Source organism: Trichomonas vaginalis, chromosome III (assembly GCF_026262505.1).
Source record: "Trichomonas vaginalis G3 chromosome III, whole genome shotgun sequence".
Classification (NCBI taxonomy): Eukaryota; Parabasalia; order Trichomonadida; family Trichomonadidae; genus Trichomonas; species Trichomonas vaginalis.
The window spans coordinates 16,782,075-16,798,068 of NC_067205.1; the positions used below are offsets into that span (position 1 = coordinate 16,782,075).

The 15,994-nt window shown below is 33.7% G+C and overlaps 11 protein-coding genes and 2 pseudogenes across 13 annotated transcripts, besides 1 other annotated feature; 9 read left to right on the forward strand and 4 right to left on the reverse strand.

Moving 5' to 3' along the window:
* Window positions 1–1,524: 1,524 nt before the first annotated feature.
* Window positions 1,525–2,016, reverse strand: TVAGG3_0715190 (ribonuclease H-like family; the record flags this gene model as incomplete). The annotated part of the gene is made up of 1 exon (XM_001307597.1): window positions 1,525–2,016. The coding sequence occupies one exon, from the start codon at window positions 2,014–2,016 to the stop codon at window positions 1,525–1,527; it is 492 nt and encodes a 163-aa protein (XP_001307598.1).
* A 723-nt stretch (window positions 2,017–2,739) lies between these two features.
* On the forward strand, window positions 2,740–3,461 carry TVAGG3_0715200 (ubiquitin-like family; the record flags this gene model as incomplete). The annotated part of the gene is made up of 1 exon (XM_001307596.1): window positions 2,754–3,398. The coding sequence occupies one exon, from the start codon at window positions 2,754–2,756 to the stop codon at window positions 3,396–3,398; it is 645 nt and encodes a 214-aa protein (XP_001307597.1).
* Window positions 3,462–3,745: 284 nt separating this feature from the next.
* On the reverse strand, window positions 3,746–4,627 carry TVAGG3_0715210 (uncharacterized protein; the record flags this gene model as incomplete). The annotated part of the gene is made up of 1 exon (XM_001307595.1): window positions 3,751–4,617. One exon carries the CDS (start codon window positions 4,615–4,617, stop codon window positions 3,751–3,753), a length of 867 nt encoding a protein of 288 aa, XP_001307596.1.
* Window positions 4,628–5,309: 682 nt separating this feature from the next.
* TVAGG3_0715220 (protein of unknown function, DUF4106 family) lies at window positions 5,310–5,846 on the forward strand (the record flags this gene model as incomplete). Its single annotated transcript, XM_051243918.1, has 1 exon — window positions 5,310–5,846. One exon carries the CDS (start codon window positions 5,310–5,312, stop codon window positions 5,844–5,846), a length of 537 nt encoding a protein of 178 aa, XP_051090505.1.
* Window positions 5,847–6,283: 437 nt separating this feature from the next.
* Window positions 6,284–7,350, forward strand: TVAGG3_0715230 (protein of unknown function, DUF4106 family; the record flags this gene model as incomplete). The annotated part of the gene is made up of 1 exon (XM_051243919.1): window positions 6,284–7,350. A coding segment is annotated over one exon (1,067 nt), but the record flags the coding sequence as incomplete, so codon positions are not given.
* A 202-nt stretch (window positions 7,351–7,552) lies between these two features.
* Window positions 7,553–15,994: a mobile genetic element.
* TVAGG3_0715250 (protein of unknown function, DUF4106 family) lies at window positions 7,610–8,473 on the forward strand (the record flags this gene model as incomplete). Its single annotated transcript, XM_051243920.1, has 1 exon — window positions 7,610–8,473. The coding sequence occupies one exon, from the start codon at window positions 7,610–7,612 to the stop codon at window positions 8,471–8,473; it is 864 nt and encodes a 287-aa protein (XP_051090507.1).
* On the forward strand, window positions 8,627–9,889 carry TVAGG3_0715260 (protein of unknown function, DUF4106 family; the record flags this gene model as incomplete). Its single annotated transcript, XM_051243921.1, has 1 exon — window positions 8,627–9,889. A coding segment is annotated over one exon (1,263 nt), but the record flags the coding sequence as incomplete, so codon positions are not given.
* On the forward strand, window positions 11,149–11,946 carry TVAGG3_0715270 (uncharacterized protein; the record flags this gene model as incomplete). Its single annotated transcript, XM_051243922.1, has 1 exon — window positions 11,149–11,946. The coding sequence occupies one exon, from the start codon at window positions 11,149–11,151 to the stop codon at window positions 11,944–11,946; it is 798 nt and encodes a 265-aa protein (XP_051090509.1).
* On the forward strand, window positions 11,977–13,057 carry TVAGG3_0715280 (annotated as a pseudogene). The gene has a single exon. A coding segment is annotated over exon 1 (1,081 nt).
* TVAGG3_0715290 (protein of unknown function, DUF4108 family) lies at window positions 13,249–13,668 on the forward strand (the record flags this gene model as incomplete). Its single annotated transcript, XM_051243923.1, has 1 exon — window positions 13,249–13,668. One exon carries the CDS (start codon window positions 13,249–13,251, stop codon window positions 13,666–13,668), a length of 420 nt encoding a protein of 139 aa, XP_051090510.1.
* TVAGG3_0715300 (uncharacterized protein) lies at window positions 13,685–13,993 on the reverse strand (the record flags this gene model as incomplete). Its single annotated transcript, XM_051243924.1, has 1 exon — window positions 13,685–13,993. A coding segment is annotated over one exon (309 nt), but the record flags the coding sequence as incomplete, so codon positions are not given.
* TVAGG3_0715310 lies at window positions 14,165–15,039 on the forward strand (annotated as a pseudogene). Its single transcript has one exon. A coding segment is annotated over exon 1 (875 nt).
* TVAGG3_0715320 (KilA, N-terminal/APSES-type HTH, DNA-binding family) lies at window positions 15,403–15,949 on the reverse strand (the record flags this gene model as incomplete). Its single annotated transcript, XM_051243925.1, has 1 exon — window positions 15,403–15,949. A coding segment is annotated over one exon (547 nt), but the record flags the coding sequence as incomplete, so codon positions are not given.

The window sequence follows — 15,994 nt, forward strand, 5'->3', positions numbered from 1 at the left end:
CTATTTTATCTGGTTTTACTTGTTGGGTCATTTATGTAAGAATAAAAAAATAAATTATTTTTAAAAATAACTTTAATTTTTTTAATGGTTTATAAATAAATATATTTTTTATTTTTTATTTCATTATGGTAGTTTATTTTTTATTCATGAAAATAATTATTTCTAATTTCTTTTACTCTCTCGTACATACTAGATTTAAAGAATTCAGAACTTTTACCATAATCTCCTAAATGTTTTCTTATCCCTAACGTGTGCCAGTTATTATATGAAACTGAATAAACTTTATCTTTATCTTTACACCTTTCATCACTTCCAATATATTTATATCTCAGTTTTGATTTAGCATTTTCATATTCATTAGCGTTTAATAATTCACAGTCTTCCTTTTTAAATTGATGTTTAAGATATTCAGGATTTAATACTCTACGTTTATATGCTCCTAACTTAGTTCTAAAGGTTTTTCTACAAAATTTAGGAATTCCATCCTCTTTAATGTCATCAATGATTTCCATTTCATTATTTTCAATTTCTTCTTCTCGTTTATGAGGTCTTTGATTATGACTCCATTGATTCCATGAAATTAAATATTCTTTATCATTATATTTATACCTCATTAGCTTATTTTGGCTTTCATATTCATTTAATAATTCACAATCTTCATTTTTAAATTGAAGTTTAACCCATTCAGGATTTAAACAATGTTTAATTAATCGCGGAATATCTGACATCATCTATATATAGCTTCTTTTATAAAAGATAAAAAAATAAATTATTTTAAAATTAACTTTAATTTTTTTAATGATTTATAAATAAATATATTTTAATGCATCGTCTATATATAGATGTAACAAAAAAAGTCACAAAACCCATCCTATCCTACTACTGACAAGAAATAGTGCAAAGAATTAGAATTAACATAAAAATCGAAAATTTAATAAAGGAGAGATAAAATTATTGTAGTATTCAATTGAAAAAATTTTGTAAAATAAGGAATATTGGTAAACAAATAAGTTTCATCTAAAAAAAAGGAAAATAAAAATATAAAAATTGAAATAAAAACAGAAATATAAAATATTTTTAAAATGCAAAAAGGTTTCATACTAATCGTTTTTGTATAATATTTATCATTGAAAGATTATTGAAAGATATTTTGAAAGAAATCGAAAGAGTTAAGAAATATTGAGAAGAAGGACAATTGAATGAATTTTTGGCCGATTGTGCTATGCAAAGTTGATGATAATTGCAGGAAATTTTGAGATTTTCGAGGTTTTGGAGGGTGTGAGTACTATTATATGTAATAGTATCTCACACCCTCCAATTCATCCTATGGCGTCGAGAAAATTTTGGTGAAATGTCGTCGCATTTCACCAAAATTTCTCGGCGCCATATAGAGAACTAGAGTCTGCGAGGTACTGATTCTATCTATGTACCTCGCAGACCCTAGTTCTCAGCCAAAATGGCTAAAAATTGCTCGCAATTGTTTGCCATGTAAACTGTCACTTTTTGAGGAGATTTGACATTCTGTCAAATCTCCTTTTTTCGTATATAAGAGTATGTCAGCTTTTTCAACGTTTCATAATGCTTGACAAGCCATAAAATGATATCAAATTCACTTGTCCATCTTGTTTTTACGTAGAGTGGACATTCAACTTTGAAGTAACAACGAACAGGCTTAGAGCGGAGAAAAAGTGAAATCTTATTCAGATTTTCAAATACTGGAAATTCATGTTCCATTGAATAGTCTTCAACAAATGACTTAACTGCCAAGGAAAGTGTATGCGCTGCACAAGGGATTCTGAGAAATCCGTCTGTTTGAACAAAATTGTGATCACATGCAAGGACTTGAGCAAGCAAGTTGTCAGTTACAACGGTTCCAAGTTTTATTCCATTTGAGGCCAACATTGCCAGAGCATCACGAATGGCACGATCATAAGAATCTGTTGTTCCGTCAAAGCCGGTCTTGATATCCAACGGAAAAGGATAACCATCATGTACCGATAAGACCAGTTCCAGCATCAATTAAGAGGGATACAGTATGGTCGAAGTAATCTGATAGACTTTTTTTGGCTGCTTCTTTGGAATCTTGCAAAAATTTTTCTGTAAGTTGAGCTCGGTTTATAGACTTGATTATATCATTAATTTGATCCTTCTTCTTCAATGTCATTCCTACTTCAAGAATGATTTCCACAAGATCACGGAATGAATCAGAAGATATAGCATTAAAGGAAATTTTGTTACAACCAATAAAAATCTCAATAGCTTAAAGAACCTTCTCTTTTGAAGTGAGAACTTTATCAAAATCGATAAGTTTTGTATAATAGCAAGTGTGGTCTGCTATTAATTTATTATCATTGTAGGATTCTAAATAAAATTGATGTAGACATTGCTTCCCTTCTGCATTTTTTGTAGCGCATCGAACAATCTTATGATGAGAGTTAGATTTAACTGGCACATATCCTTTAGGTATTTCATTAGGAACACCTGTTGGCATGGACCAAGTTTTATCATATCACATGTCGATTACATTTTATCGTTATCATTTCATATCACATGGCTGTACCCCCAATAAATTCTTTTTCCCGGCATTTGTAAAGTAACCCACTTTTTGCAACCTTACGAACCATCTGCTTTCATAATGAAATCAGATATTAACATGATTGTATAACAAATCTTTCAACTGAACGGCATTTTTTGTTTGAAATGAATTGATAAAAAAGTGGCAACCTAATTTAAAAAGTTCCGAAAGAAATAAAATGGCTGATAACGAACTCATTGAGAAGTTGTTAATACATACCCCACATGAAATCAACACAGGAACATCACAGCTTCAAAACATTATTATTACAATCACAGCAACAAAAGAAGATACATTTAATCCAGGCAAATTCGAAGTTAAAGAAAGTATTTTCAATGTTAATCCAGAAAAAAAGATTGAAGACCTTATCAATGATTTCAAAAGACAACATAAATATCCGAACGACAAATATTACCTAATTTATAATAACAGACTTTTCGAAAACGGTACTCTTGCACAAGCTGGAATTACCAACAGAAAGAAGCTTACCTTCTTCGCCCCAGCAAACGAGAAAAAACTTGCAGAAAACGAAGGTTTCAAGCTCAAATTCTGGTCTTATCCAGCTTTATGCCTTGCTTTCTCATTCTTATTTGCTGGACTTGTTTGCAGATTCGATTACAGACTCCGTGGTGCTTATGTGCTTGTAGGTTCTTTAATTGGCGTTCCTGCAATGGTTTGCTTCCTCATTGGTCTTACAGAAGCTTTCTCTAAGGCTACAAATACTTCATTTACTGGTTCTGAATGGTTTGGTTCATGTTATTACGGTGAGAACTCTTGTTGTAGTTGCTGCTGTTGCTGCTGCAAGCCTCATGATTCCCTGTAATAACCAAACCACCAAAAATCGAATTGTAAAACACCAATTATTTATTCCTGCGAAAAAAATTGTGAAAAAATAATATTTGAAATTTTCTCTAAACTTTTATAAATTTAATATCACGTAACTAGAATTTTTGCCTTTCCTTATATAAATTTCAATTTTCTATTCAATTTCACATATGAATTTTCCTAATTCCATATTTAGAACTGAATTCATCTTGGCATATTAGAGATTTCGTTCATTTCTTTTCGCAGTTACAATATTTTTCCTATATTACTCTAAAAGGTTAAAATATAACTCAAAATTAGGGAAAAAAGATTAAGGTTGATAAAAAAACATATTTACAAACATACAAATATCAAATAGCTTGATAATAAACCGGGCCCTGAACAACAAAGCTGCTGAAACAAGCATCACTAGATCTTGGATCGGTTTGGACATTGTGTATTGAGATTTTATTGCATTCTATTGCAAATGGTAAAACTACTTGTTGGATATCTTCAACATCTGGCTCAAGTTTTGCATTGAAAAAGTATTTTTCTTTAGCAGCAGTTACTTCTACTGTGAAATTAATTGGTGAGCATTGTGATCTCAAAAATGGTGCGAAATCAATCCGTTTAACAATTTGCTTTTCAGCAAATTGTATATCAAAACCTGTTTTGTTGCAATAGCATAAACCTTTGATTTGAGAACATGTAGCTTTATATTCCAAAGGATAATCAAGAAGAGATATCTTGGATAAAATTGCTTTTCTTTGTGGAGTGAGTTTTCCTTTAATTTTCTTAATTGATGCAAGTATGTTGATCTTATTATTTGATAAATCTTCTTTTGCAGCTAAAAATTGAGCTGCTGCGTGCTGAATACGTTCTTCAATATTTAATTTAGGAGTAGGAACTGGTTTTGGTGTTCTTGTAGGCTTTGTTATTGGAGTTGGAGTAGGTGTATAAACTGGTGCTGGTGTGTTTGCTGGAATTGGGTTATTGATTGTTTGATTTTCGTGATTTTGTTCATTTCCATGATCTGCGACATTATTTTCATGATTGCTATTATCTGTTGAAATGATTTTAGGATCATTGTGGTCATTATCATTTGAATTTCTAATATTTGGATAAAAAGACTTAATATTTCCAATAGGCGGTGATTGCTTATATTCTATTCGAAAAGGTTTGGCAATAAAGGCAAATACATTAAGTATCTGAATGATAATAAATAGAATCAACTTCATTGCCGTTTAAGGGTCCACTGTAAAAATTGAAAGTCTCTCAAAATTGAGAGGCAATTTGCAAATAATCATTATCGTCATTTTTCGAAAATCCACTTTTCCTAGTGTTCTGATTAATATTATGTGAATACAACAATGAAGCATATGTTTCAATAAGATGGTAATATATTCTATCACTTCAAATCTCATAAAAATTGCAAAATCAGTGAGTTTTATAAGAACATGATTTTTTCGAATTTTTTCGCTTTTGGATGCGTGTTTTGAAAAATAGATATTTTCGAATTTTAATTTTATCTTAAAAAAAAAAAAAAAAAAAGGTAGTGGGGCTTCCAGGCGCGTTGCGCCCTCTAGCCCTGAAGATGTTTAGTATAAATGAAGTTTTTATTCGGAGGGCTTCCAGGCGCGTTGCGCCCTCTAGCCCATAAAAAATTTCTGAGGACGAACCAGCCGGTGACTTTTTTGTAGAGCGCTCAAAATAGTATAACTTTGTCCGGACAAGTAAGGGTCTATCGTCGCTACAGGAAAAGTTACAGGCGTTCCAAGGAAGTATACTTTGAGAAGCCTTTTTCCCCTTATAGAATGAGATAGGACGGTTATTTTACAAAACTAACAACACTTTGACCGAGTAGTTTTTTGTGCTGAACAAAAAGTGTCATATAAACATCTGTCAAAAACCGCTTTTTACTTCACTTAAAATGCCACGTAAGCTACGTAAGAATATACGTAAGAGGAAGAGAGCATTGAAACATCCAATAGTAAAACTGACACCACAACAACAGTTGCAACAACAAATGATGAATGACCCCACTATGTTGCAACAAATGTCAAGCAACCCTATGCTTTTAAACCGAGTTATTGGTGCACAGAGTGGAGGTTTAAGAGCGGCACTTTTAGCGAAAATGGCAGGCTATGGTGGAGCTGCAGACGGAACAGCTTATAACCCTCAAAGTCAAATGAATTTGAGTTCACTCAAAAATCAAATAACAGATGTCAAAAAGTCAAACATAGACATACAGAAACAAATAAGTGAAAACGAAAAGAAACTAGAATATGACAGACACACAAAGAAACTCAATGAGTTAAACGTAGAGAAAAAGAAGAAAGAAGAACAACTGAAAGAACTAAGTACAGAGGAATATGCGAAAAAAGTGTCAGAAAAAGCAGCAGAAGTAGCAAAAATGGAACAAGATGTTATAAATTTGAAAACCATACTACTCAATATAAAGTACTGAAAGATGAAGAAATAAAACAAAAAGCCCTGAAGACATATATGGATAGCGATGAGTATAAAAAAGAAGTTGAAGCAAATGTAAAGGCAGAAAAACTTTTACAGTTGCAAAACCAAACCGTACAGTATGAAAACTTAGCACAAGAAAGTAAAAATAACGACGCAGCCATGCAAAAGGCAATGAAAAGCGCAGAATATATAAAAGCTAATAATGACTGGTTAGATGCCCAAGCCAACGCCAAAGCAGCCCAACTTATAGGGTCAATAAGGACAAAAATACAAGCGGATGAAGACAGTTCAAATGAAGCTTTAATGAATGCCGACTTTAAGAATGCCTTCGAAGCTCTTCATAGTAAGGTGAAACTAGTGAACGACTTCTCATCTGGAAAGAAACTGAAGTCTGAAGGTTTCGACAAAGAGTTAAAAGAAGTAGCACAAAATATGACGAAAATAACAGATGCAGCAACTAGACAGGCAGTTCAAAGTGCCTATGACGCCGTTAGAGCAACTGTTGTGGAAAGTCAAGAAAAAGAGTTACAACAGACCAAAACAGACCTAGTAAATGCTTTCTTAAAAACGAAAAGTCAGGTAGGACATTATGCTGCAGATGGAACATATGTGCCAGCTGGTGGAACTTATATACCACCAAACCCTCCAAGAGAAGCACCTGCACCAGGACTACCTAAAACATTTACATCGTCACATGGACACAGACACAAGCATGCACCAAAACCAACACAACAACCAACAATTCAAAATCCAGCACAACAACCACCTCCACAACCAGCACAACAACCACCTCCACAACCAGCACAACAACCAGCACAAACAGAGCAAGGACATAAAAGAAGTAGAGAACAAGGAAACCAAGAATTCTTAAAAATGCTTAAGGAAGATTATGGTTACCCAGATACTCTTGACTTTAGTGACAGATATAAAGAAGCTATTAGAAAGTTCAAGGAAGGAAATACTGACCCGAACCTATTTAGCTTTATGGTTCAGCACCAAATGGGATATAATTTCAAACCTGGAAAATACAAGCTCGCTAAGGGATATGATTTAATAGCATATCATCCAAATGACATGGATGAATTTACTCCGAGATATTTGATGTCAGAGATAAATGATAATTCAACTCTCTTCATGAAACGCGTAAAAAATAGAGACGGAACGAAAGAAGAAAGGTTTATGAGTCCGGATGACTTAGATAGGGAACTTGTTAAAAACGGTCTCGGAATATATGAAATGCCAGCAGATGAGGTACAAGAAACTCCACAGGAAGAAGTTCAGATACAACCAGACATGGAAGAAATAGTTCAGCAACAACAGCTAGAAGAGCCTGAAGGAAACGAACAAGTCCCTCCTTTGGAAACTAACTTCACAGAACTAGATGAAGATTTGGAACAGCCGAAAAATCTTGACCCTCAACAAGAGTATGCGGAGAATATGGAATCTTTCCAAGAGTCTAAGAAAAATTCGGCTGACATAGTAGAAGAATATCGAAAAATGTTCGCCGACATACAAAAGACTCCAACATCAGATGAAAATATTCAGCATAGAATGGAAGTACTGAAAGATAATGTACGCAAATACAATAACCCTTTTTACTTACGACCATATAACGTTCAATCTTTGGCTGAACTCGGTGAAAATAAAAGGTTAAATTTCAACAAAACATATAGAAATGAAACATTGTTTAAAGTTCATTCAGAACCTAACCAATATGGAAACAAACCTACTTTTGTTTCTGCAGACTATGGAACTACAATGAGATGGGGTCATAAAGCTAATCCGGATAGGTGGTTCATAAACTTACAACCACAATTCCAAGAAGTTGTAGACGCAATGGAAGTGAATGGTGAACCAGATATAGCTGGTATTTTCAGCGCGGCTTTAATGCCATTGAAAGATATGAAAGATGCAGATATTTTGGACCAGTATGAAATGAACATGGCTGATGGAAATATAACACCTGACGTTCTAGAACATTTATCTCAAAGAACTACACAGAACCATAGAGATGGTATATTTGGTGAAGAGTTTAGAAAGAAAGTTAGGGAGAGAGAAGGAAGAGAACCTATTGTACATGACCTTGCAAACGAAAGTTTGCAAAATGTCATAAAAACTTACTTTGCAGACAATGAACCGAGAAGGGATGAATATTTAAGAAAACTCAAATGGACAGTACCAAATGAAATGTTAGTATTGAAAAACATGTTCCTTGACAAAATAAAACCAACTACAGAAATAAATGACGCAAGACTGAAACATTGGGTAAAAGCTTTCCCATTCACAAAAGATATTATTGGTAACATGGAAAGAAAACCAGAATGGCTACAAAAACATATATTTGGAAACGAGCTTATTCCATATGGACAAGCTCTGTTTGAAGAGCTTGAACCGGAAACTCAGGAAAGAGTCATGCAAACAATACGCGAAGACTCAAATACAGACTATGACAAAATCTTTCTAGGATATAGGTTACCTGAGATGGGCGACCAGAGCCCAAAGGCAAAAAGGACATGGGAAATTTACAACATACTAGGTGAACATGAGGCAAAGATGCAACAACTTGAAGCAGAGGGCAAGTTACCAAAAGCGACACCAAAGAAGAAGAGTAGAACAAAGTGAAAGTAGTGAAGAAGTAACTTCATCTAGTGAAAGTAGTGGCAATGAAGGAAAAAGAAGAGTTAAAAACTCAGTCAGGAAGAAAGTAAAGCTTGGTCCGAGTGGGTTCTATTATGATATATAAATCCAACTATTCTATATTTTTACCCATATGAAATGTACGCCGCTCAGAATATAACGCCAACAGTTTTGGATGCCATGAACGGAAATGTTTCCGAATGGTATAACGAATGCGACAATGCCATTAGAAGGTCAGAAATAGTTCCTGGAACTTACGAATATACAACTGCTGTTTCTTACGGAAACGTAGGTGAGTTTGGAGAAGGTTCTTCAACAACAGTAGATATTGCTTGCGACAGGTTTCATATTATTTCTATTGACAACTCATTCTTATACGTGGAACAAGACATTGAAATAAAACCTTCTGCCAAGTTGTCTGACAAGAAAGGTTGCAATGGAATTTTCTATGTCGGATACCAATATGCTCCAGAAGTTTTCATGGGATATAAGATATATTCTAACTCTGACTTAGTTCAAACAGTAACATGGGCAAACTATGAATGGTTTGCTTTGAGAAACTCAGTACAACCACAAGCTAGAGAACAAACAGACCAGTATGCAACTATTGAGAAAATAAGAAGACTTGACCCTAACGTTCCAGGAGTTTATGTTAACCTTTCTGGTTCAGATGGAAATGCTGCCACTAAAGTAAAACTGAAACTTAGAGTTCCTTTGTCATCTTTCCTCATCTTCAGGTTTTTAAGATACTTGCCAAACTGGGCAGGAAAAATTTCTATCGAACTTACTCCAAGCAAAAATAACTTAGTCATTGCACCAACACAAGACCCATTCACTCTTACAGACGTAACGGGAACAAATAAAACGTCATTCGCCGACTTTTGCAAAGACAAAGTTGACTTAGACTTTGGTTTCTCAAACCTCAACACTGAAGTAAACTATTATTTCAATGCTGGTGGAACTGCTTGGGACCCAGTTAAGTTCACATGCGAAAAATTTGAATGCAAGAGAATAGAAAGCAGACTTGCAGTCTATATGTTGGACCCAGATATTTCAAATGCTTTAGCTGCCAAATATATTGCAGTTCCACTTATGTTCCCTATACACCAAATATCTGTCAAAGACTTTGCAGGTGAAGTTGGAAACCAAAGTGCTGACCCAGGTGCAAGAACGGATATTGCTTTAACAACTGCAATGAAACATGCAGATACTATGTTTGTACTGTTCAGACGAACTATAAATGACTATTCTTGTTTCTACAACCCTGGTATTAAATATCATATAAACATAGATGGCAAATATTATCCAAGAGAAGAATATTCTACAGTTGAGGATATGAGGTCATACAACTTGACATTAGATGCTATGAACTTTAACAACAACTTCACAACAACCATTAACCCTGAAATGCAAAGTTCTATTATGCCATATGTGAAAGTATGGACTCATACAGGAGGTCAAAAAACTCAATATACAAATGGAGACCGTTCAAACTTTTGGCTTGGCATTCCATTTGCTGACTCAGAAGACTTTATGGGTGGTATTTCAACTGTTGGTACAGTTCAAATACAATATACTGGTGACAGAGACGGTCCAGATGAATTGAAAGCAAAGAAGTTTACAAAACCAATAGCACTTTTCACGGAAGATGCTCTTTTGAAGATTCGTTCGATGAAACCTGCTGGGGCTCCTCAGATTGGCATAACGACAGCTTCCATCGAGCAGATTTTGGCAGCAGGTCAGTAAGTTGTTCTTGAACTGACTTCTCTCCGTCAAATATTGACAGTACGCCAGTTTTGACATAATATTGTATTATAAACTTTCCTTTAGTAATATCGGTCAGTTTTGAAGTTATATTTTTGTCTGCTTCAAGAACTTTCACCATCTCGGTTATACCAACTTTCTTTGCTTTATGAAAATATTTAGGTTCAGCAAAGACTGCTATTCTATAACATTTTCCATTGTTTGTGTAAAGAACTATTCTGTCAATGTATTTGTATTGTTTGTGAGTATAAACTTTGTTTTGCTTCAATTCAAAGAGATACTCGAATACGTCCATCTTTTTATTCTAAGTAAAATGTCATTTCCGAAAAATAGAAGCGTAAGTGTTTCAAAAGGTTTAATGGCGGTGGCAGATGTGAAGTTAAATTCACCAACTCAAACAAACAGTCAAAGTGTTATTGTCAATGTCAAAGACAGAGATGTTGAAGTGGGGAAACCATACGAAGACGAAGATGGTATAACAATTGTTCCTGTAAAAGAACCAACATACCCTGAAGTCAACAGAGACTTAAGTTCTGTTGCAGATATTCGAAACGACTACCAACAACTGAAAGACAAACTTCAAACTCAGGAGAAGATTTGTCAAGCTTTAAGTATAATGTTAAACTTGGTCGAACACAACCCTGTAAAAGTGAACTCATATGTCATTGCACCTCATGAAGTTTTGAAAGAACTATTGAAACTTTTGACAGAGGCAGACGATATAAACATCAAAGAAATAGAACCCGACATTAGTTGCTGTGGTGTTTCATATAATGCCATTGACAAGATATACGTTATGAAAGGAGGTGAAACGTTGAACTTAAAATATAGTTTCTCAGACGTCATAAAAATATTTGACGACCACAACATTTCATTAAAATTTATTTGCTAAGTAAATGGCAGAAGACATAATGGTTTATACTATTACGACTAAAAACCCTGAGTCATATAATTCTATAACAACAAACTTACAAAGTCCTCAAGGACGATATTGTAAACTAACCTTAAACACAATGACGACTAAAGCCTGTTTTGCTCTTTTGACACCAGAAGACTTTATTGTTGTGAATGGTAAAAAATACTCCTTTGAAGATACTTACTCAGATATACCACCAACAGGTTTTGTTGACTTATTTAATACTTTAAGTACAGGTGTAACATGTGCTGCAACTAGAGCAGGTTTCATTATGTTTGGATGTCCGACTGAGTTTACTATAAACGATATGAGCTATAATACAAAACTTATTTCTGGTTTTTACTACCAACAGTTTCCTATAACAGGAAAAGGTGTCATACAAGGAATGTCTATTCCATTGACATTAAGCACACCAATCTTATATATTGTTTCAAACTTAGGTTCAAAGTGTTATTCGAATGTCGACAGAAACTATTATGACCAAAAGATACTTATGCGTATAAACAATACTTTCTCTGCTGGTTTGCCTATTGTTCATTCGAATGCAGAATTTTCAACCTTAGTGAACTCAAACACTTTGGCAAGTATAACGTTGACATTAGTTGACGCAAACTTTGTTCCTGTAAAACTTTTATGTCCTATGTATTTGTCAATGACGGCAGAAAGTTTCGAATTGGAAGATGCAACTGGTGAAAGTATTGTATTACAAGAACAACTTCAACAACAAATAGCTCAAGAACAACAAATGCAACAAATGCAACAACAAAGTCAAGAATAAAAAAATAATATTTTTTTTATTTTTATAAAAATGTACAGAATAGATGTTTCAGATTTTATGACTTCCAAGCATTCAGAAATATGTGTCCATTTAGAGACTATAACAAAGCAGTCGAGAATTTGAAACGTTTAGTCATTTATGTTGACTCTGCCCCAGAATGTTATGTCATGAAAGAATGGGATGTTGTCTTTAACAAACCAAGAGCAACAATAGTTTCAGAACAAGAATGTAGACAGAAACTTAAGAAAATAAAAGTCGTACAAGTTGGAATGAAGATGTTAGATGCTTGGGATATCTTATTGTCAAAGTTAGAAGATTTTTCAGTTCGAGGTATAAAGTTCTATACACCTTCTCCAAACTTCTATTCTATCTTCACTGGATATAAATACGAACAAGTAGAATGGAAAGAAAATATTATAGAAGCTTGGTTAGACCATGTCAAAGAAATTATATGCAATGGAAACGAAAAGGTTTATGAGTATATCTTATGTTGGTTTGCAAATATCTTACAACATCCAAGTGCTAAAAATGAAACTGCTCTCATTATAATTGGAAAACAAGGAACAGGTAAGAATACTTTCTTTACAGATATCTTATGCAAACTATTAGAAGGTTATTCGAACCCTAATATGACAAACTTAGAAAACATCTGCGGTAAATTTAACTCTTCAATTGAGAATATGAAACTTATAGTTTGCAATGAACTTCAAAGTATAGATACAACAAAAGTTTTAAACTCAGATGCTTTGAAGAGTCTTATAACAGACAAAGTTGGAGTTGTTGAAAGAAAGTATAAAGACCAAAGAGTTTGTGAAAATGTTGCAAACTTCATTATGGTTTCAAACAATGCTGTTCCGATGAAGTTAGAAAGTTCTGACAGAAGATATGTAGTTGTCAGAACGTCAGAAGCTCATATGCAAGATACAGAATATTTTGACGACTTAGCAGAAACTTTGACATCTGACTTTTACAACCACTTGTTCTCATATTTCATGACATTAGATATTTCTAAGTTCAATCCAAGACAAATTCCACATACCGAAGAGAGACAAACATTGTTAGAAGCAAACAAGAGTGTATATGAACTGTTCATAGATGAAACTGACTTTGTGTCATTAGATGAAAGGTCATTGTACGATTCGTATAAACAATATTGTCAAGAATATGGTTATATGACAGCTTCTAAACGAACATTCTTGGCAAATGTCAAAAGTCTTTTAGATGTTCAGAATGGTGTATATACAAAGAAAAATTTTTCTGAGTAAATTTAAAAAAAAAATATTTTTTTATCCGATAGAAAAGATGACAAAATTCATCTCAGTAAATAAGTACATGTCAGGACTTAAAGAAGAACTAGACCCATTCACATATTTGAATGTTTACTTCTACCATTTTGAAAAGTCTTCATTCAGCAAAGTTTGGAACATCGAACCAGTTAAGTTTGCTATTGTGACTAAAAATGGTGCGAAATTTGAAGACTTAGACATAGAAGGTTTGTTAACAGTCAAAGAAAGTTTTGACAGAAGGTTCTCAAACCTTAAAGAAGGCAAAGCATACAAACTTGTTATACCTTATGAACCAAAGAAAGCAGACGACTATGAATATTATGAGTCTAAAGTTGTAGAAGTTCAAGGTAAATTGGGTAAAAAAATTTTAGAGTCTAAGCCAGTGTTTACTCCTAAAGAGGAAGAGAACATTGACATTGACCCAGAAATGTTCTAAAAATAAAATTTTATTTTTACATGTCAAATTTCTTTTTCTCTGGAACTGGTTCAGGTTCTTTCTTCTCTTCTTCTACTTTCTTTTCTCTCTTCTTCTTTTCTGGTGGAGTTATGTCAAATTTGGCGCAACTATATTTATGTAAAAGTTCTTTGTCCTTTAATAGCTCATCTATTCTGTTTTCTATTTCATCTTCAAGAACAGCGCATGTGTCTTCTTTGCATTCTAAGAAGTTTTGTTGGACTTCATCTCTCCAAGAGGCGTCATCTCTGTCAACAAGTCTGTCATTGACAAATTTTAAGACTGCTCTGCTTAATGTTTTATGGTTCTTGTCATATTCCCAGAAACAGAACTTTAGAACAAATTCCCCTTTCTTGTTTACACTATGTAAGATTTTATGGTCGACAGATGTTTTGCTGTCGAAAAGCTTGTCTCGAATATAGATAGCGAAATCGCTAGACATTTTCTAAAAGATAAAAATTTTAATTTTTCTAAAAATATGTTAGAAAAAAGTTTGCTGACATTGACAAGAAATTTGAGAATGTTTTAAACAAGAACAAGAGGAAGTTAGAAAATGCTCAGATAAAGCCTATACATGACAAGTTCTTATTTGCTCAGAATGGTATAACAGGTCTAATTGCACCACCTGGGTCGGGTAAGACTTTCACTTATCTTAAAATGGCTGCACAACAACAAGAACTAGATGAGAAGAACCCATTCTATGAGTTAGTTGTTATTTGTAGTACTTCTGGTCAATTTGACCAAACCGTCAATTCGTTCAAAGATATTATAAAGAAGTCTAAGTTAGTATGTATAAAGGATACTGAGTTGTTAGATTGGATAAAGAAGTACCAAAGAAGAGTTTTGAAGTATAATGCTATAAATGAGTATATAAATTCTAAGTTTAAAGACCCAAATGAGGAAATGCAGAGAATATTAGAGAAGAAACACTTCAGAAACAAACAGAAAGAGATAGAATACATTTCGAAGAAATTGCAATCTTACGATTGGAAGACTTACCCTCACAGATGTCTTCTTATCTTAGATGACTTTGCTTCTCATCCTTTGTTAAAGAACAGAGAACAAGATATGTGTCGAATTCTTAAGAAGCTCAGACACTTTAACATTTCAGTTGTCATTTGTGTACAGACAGCAAAGAGTTTAAGTAAGGATGTTAAAAGAATACTTACTGACATAATACTTTTCCCCGGATTGTCCGAAGACGATTTCATGGAACTTATGAAAGAGTCCATGGCAGGTAAGTTTGACAGATATGAACTCTGGGAGAAGTATAAAGTCATACAAGACCCTCATACTTCTTTCAGAATTCATATCTACGCAAACAAAGTTCAAATTGTAAAAAGTCAAGCTTGAAAAATAAAGAGTTCATCTACCCTACTTGTTTGAAGTTGTCAAAATACTCTGTTATTTTTTCTTTCAGTAGCGGTAAGTCTTCTTTGAAGGTAAGTATTGTACAACCTTTCATATCATAGTGTGTTTGAGGTAACGTATCTTGAACTATTTGTTTCACATCTTCATTTGGGGTCATTGAAATCGGTAAGTTTTCACGATAGAACCAATTTCTGTCAGATTTGTAAATCTTAGCAAGGTCGTAAAAGCTTTTGTTGTTTCTTCTGACTAAATGCAACATAACCATATCTTTATCTTCTTCATTTTCCATCTCTTCAGTATAAATCATATACTTATAGTTCTTTTCCTTTCCTTTTGGTACCGAACGTGGTATTCTTTTCTGAATGCTTTTGTCTTTTGCTTCAAGCTTGTTTTCCATCTCTTCACGTTCTTGTCTATGAATTTCGTCAAGAAGTCTGTAAATATACCAAGCATAACGAGGCGAAGCCCACATTGCAACAGCATTTACAAGAAGTCTATGTACATAATATCCTCTCAAACCGTTTGGCAATTTTTCACGATTTTCATAGAGTTTTGGCGACTGGGGTTTTTTACCTACTCGCTGTTCTTCACTGTTTTCATAGAGTTTTGGCGACTGGGGTTTTTTACCTACTCGCTGTTCTTCACTGTTTTCAGAAAAAAGTATGTCTCGCTGTGCTTCATTTAATAGTTCAATAGTGCTTTGGTTCCTAAACCAGTCTTTAGGAAGCTTAGTATCTGGAGCATAACATGCTGTCAAAATACTTTGCATTTGGTACATGTCATCTTTGACTGAACGAATGAGACGTAACTGTTTGTTATACTGTATGTACTCATATTCTTCATTTATAGCTTCATGGACTATAACTGTTGTTGTGTTCTCTGTTGTTGACATTACTGTCTTTACATACAAAATAAAAAAATAAATAAAAATAAAACT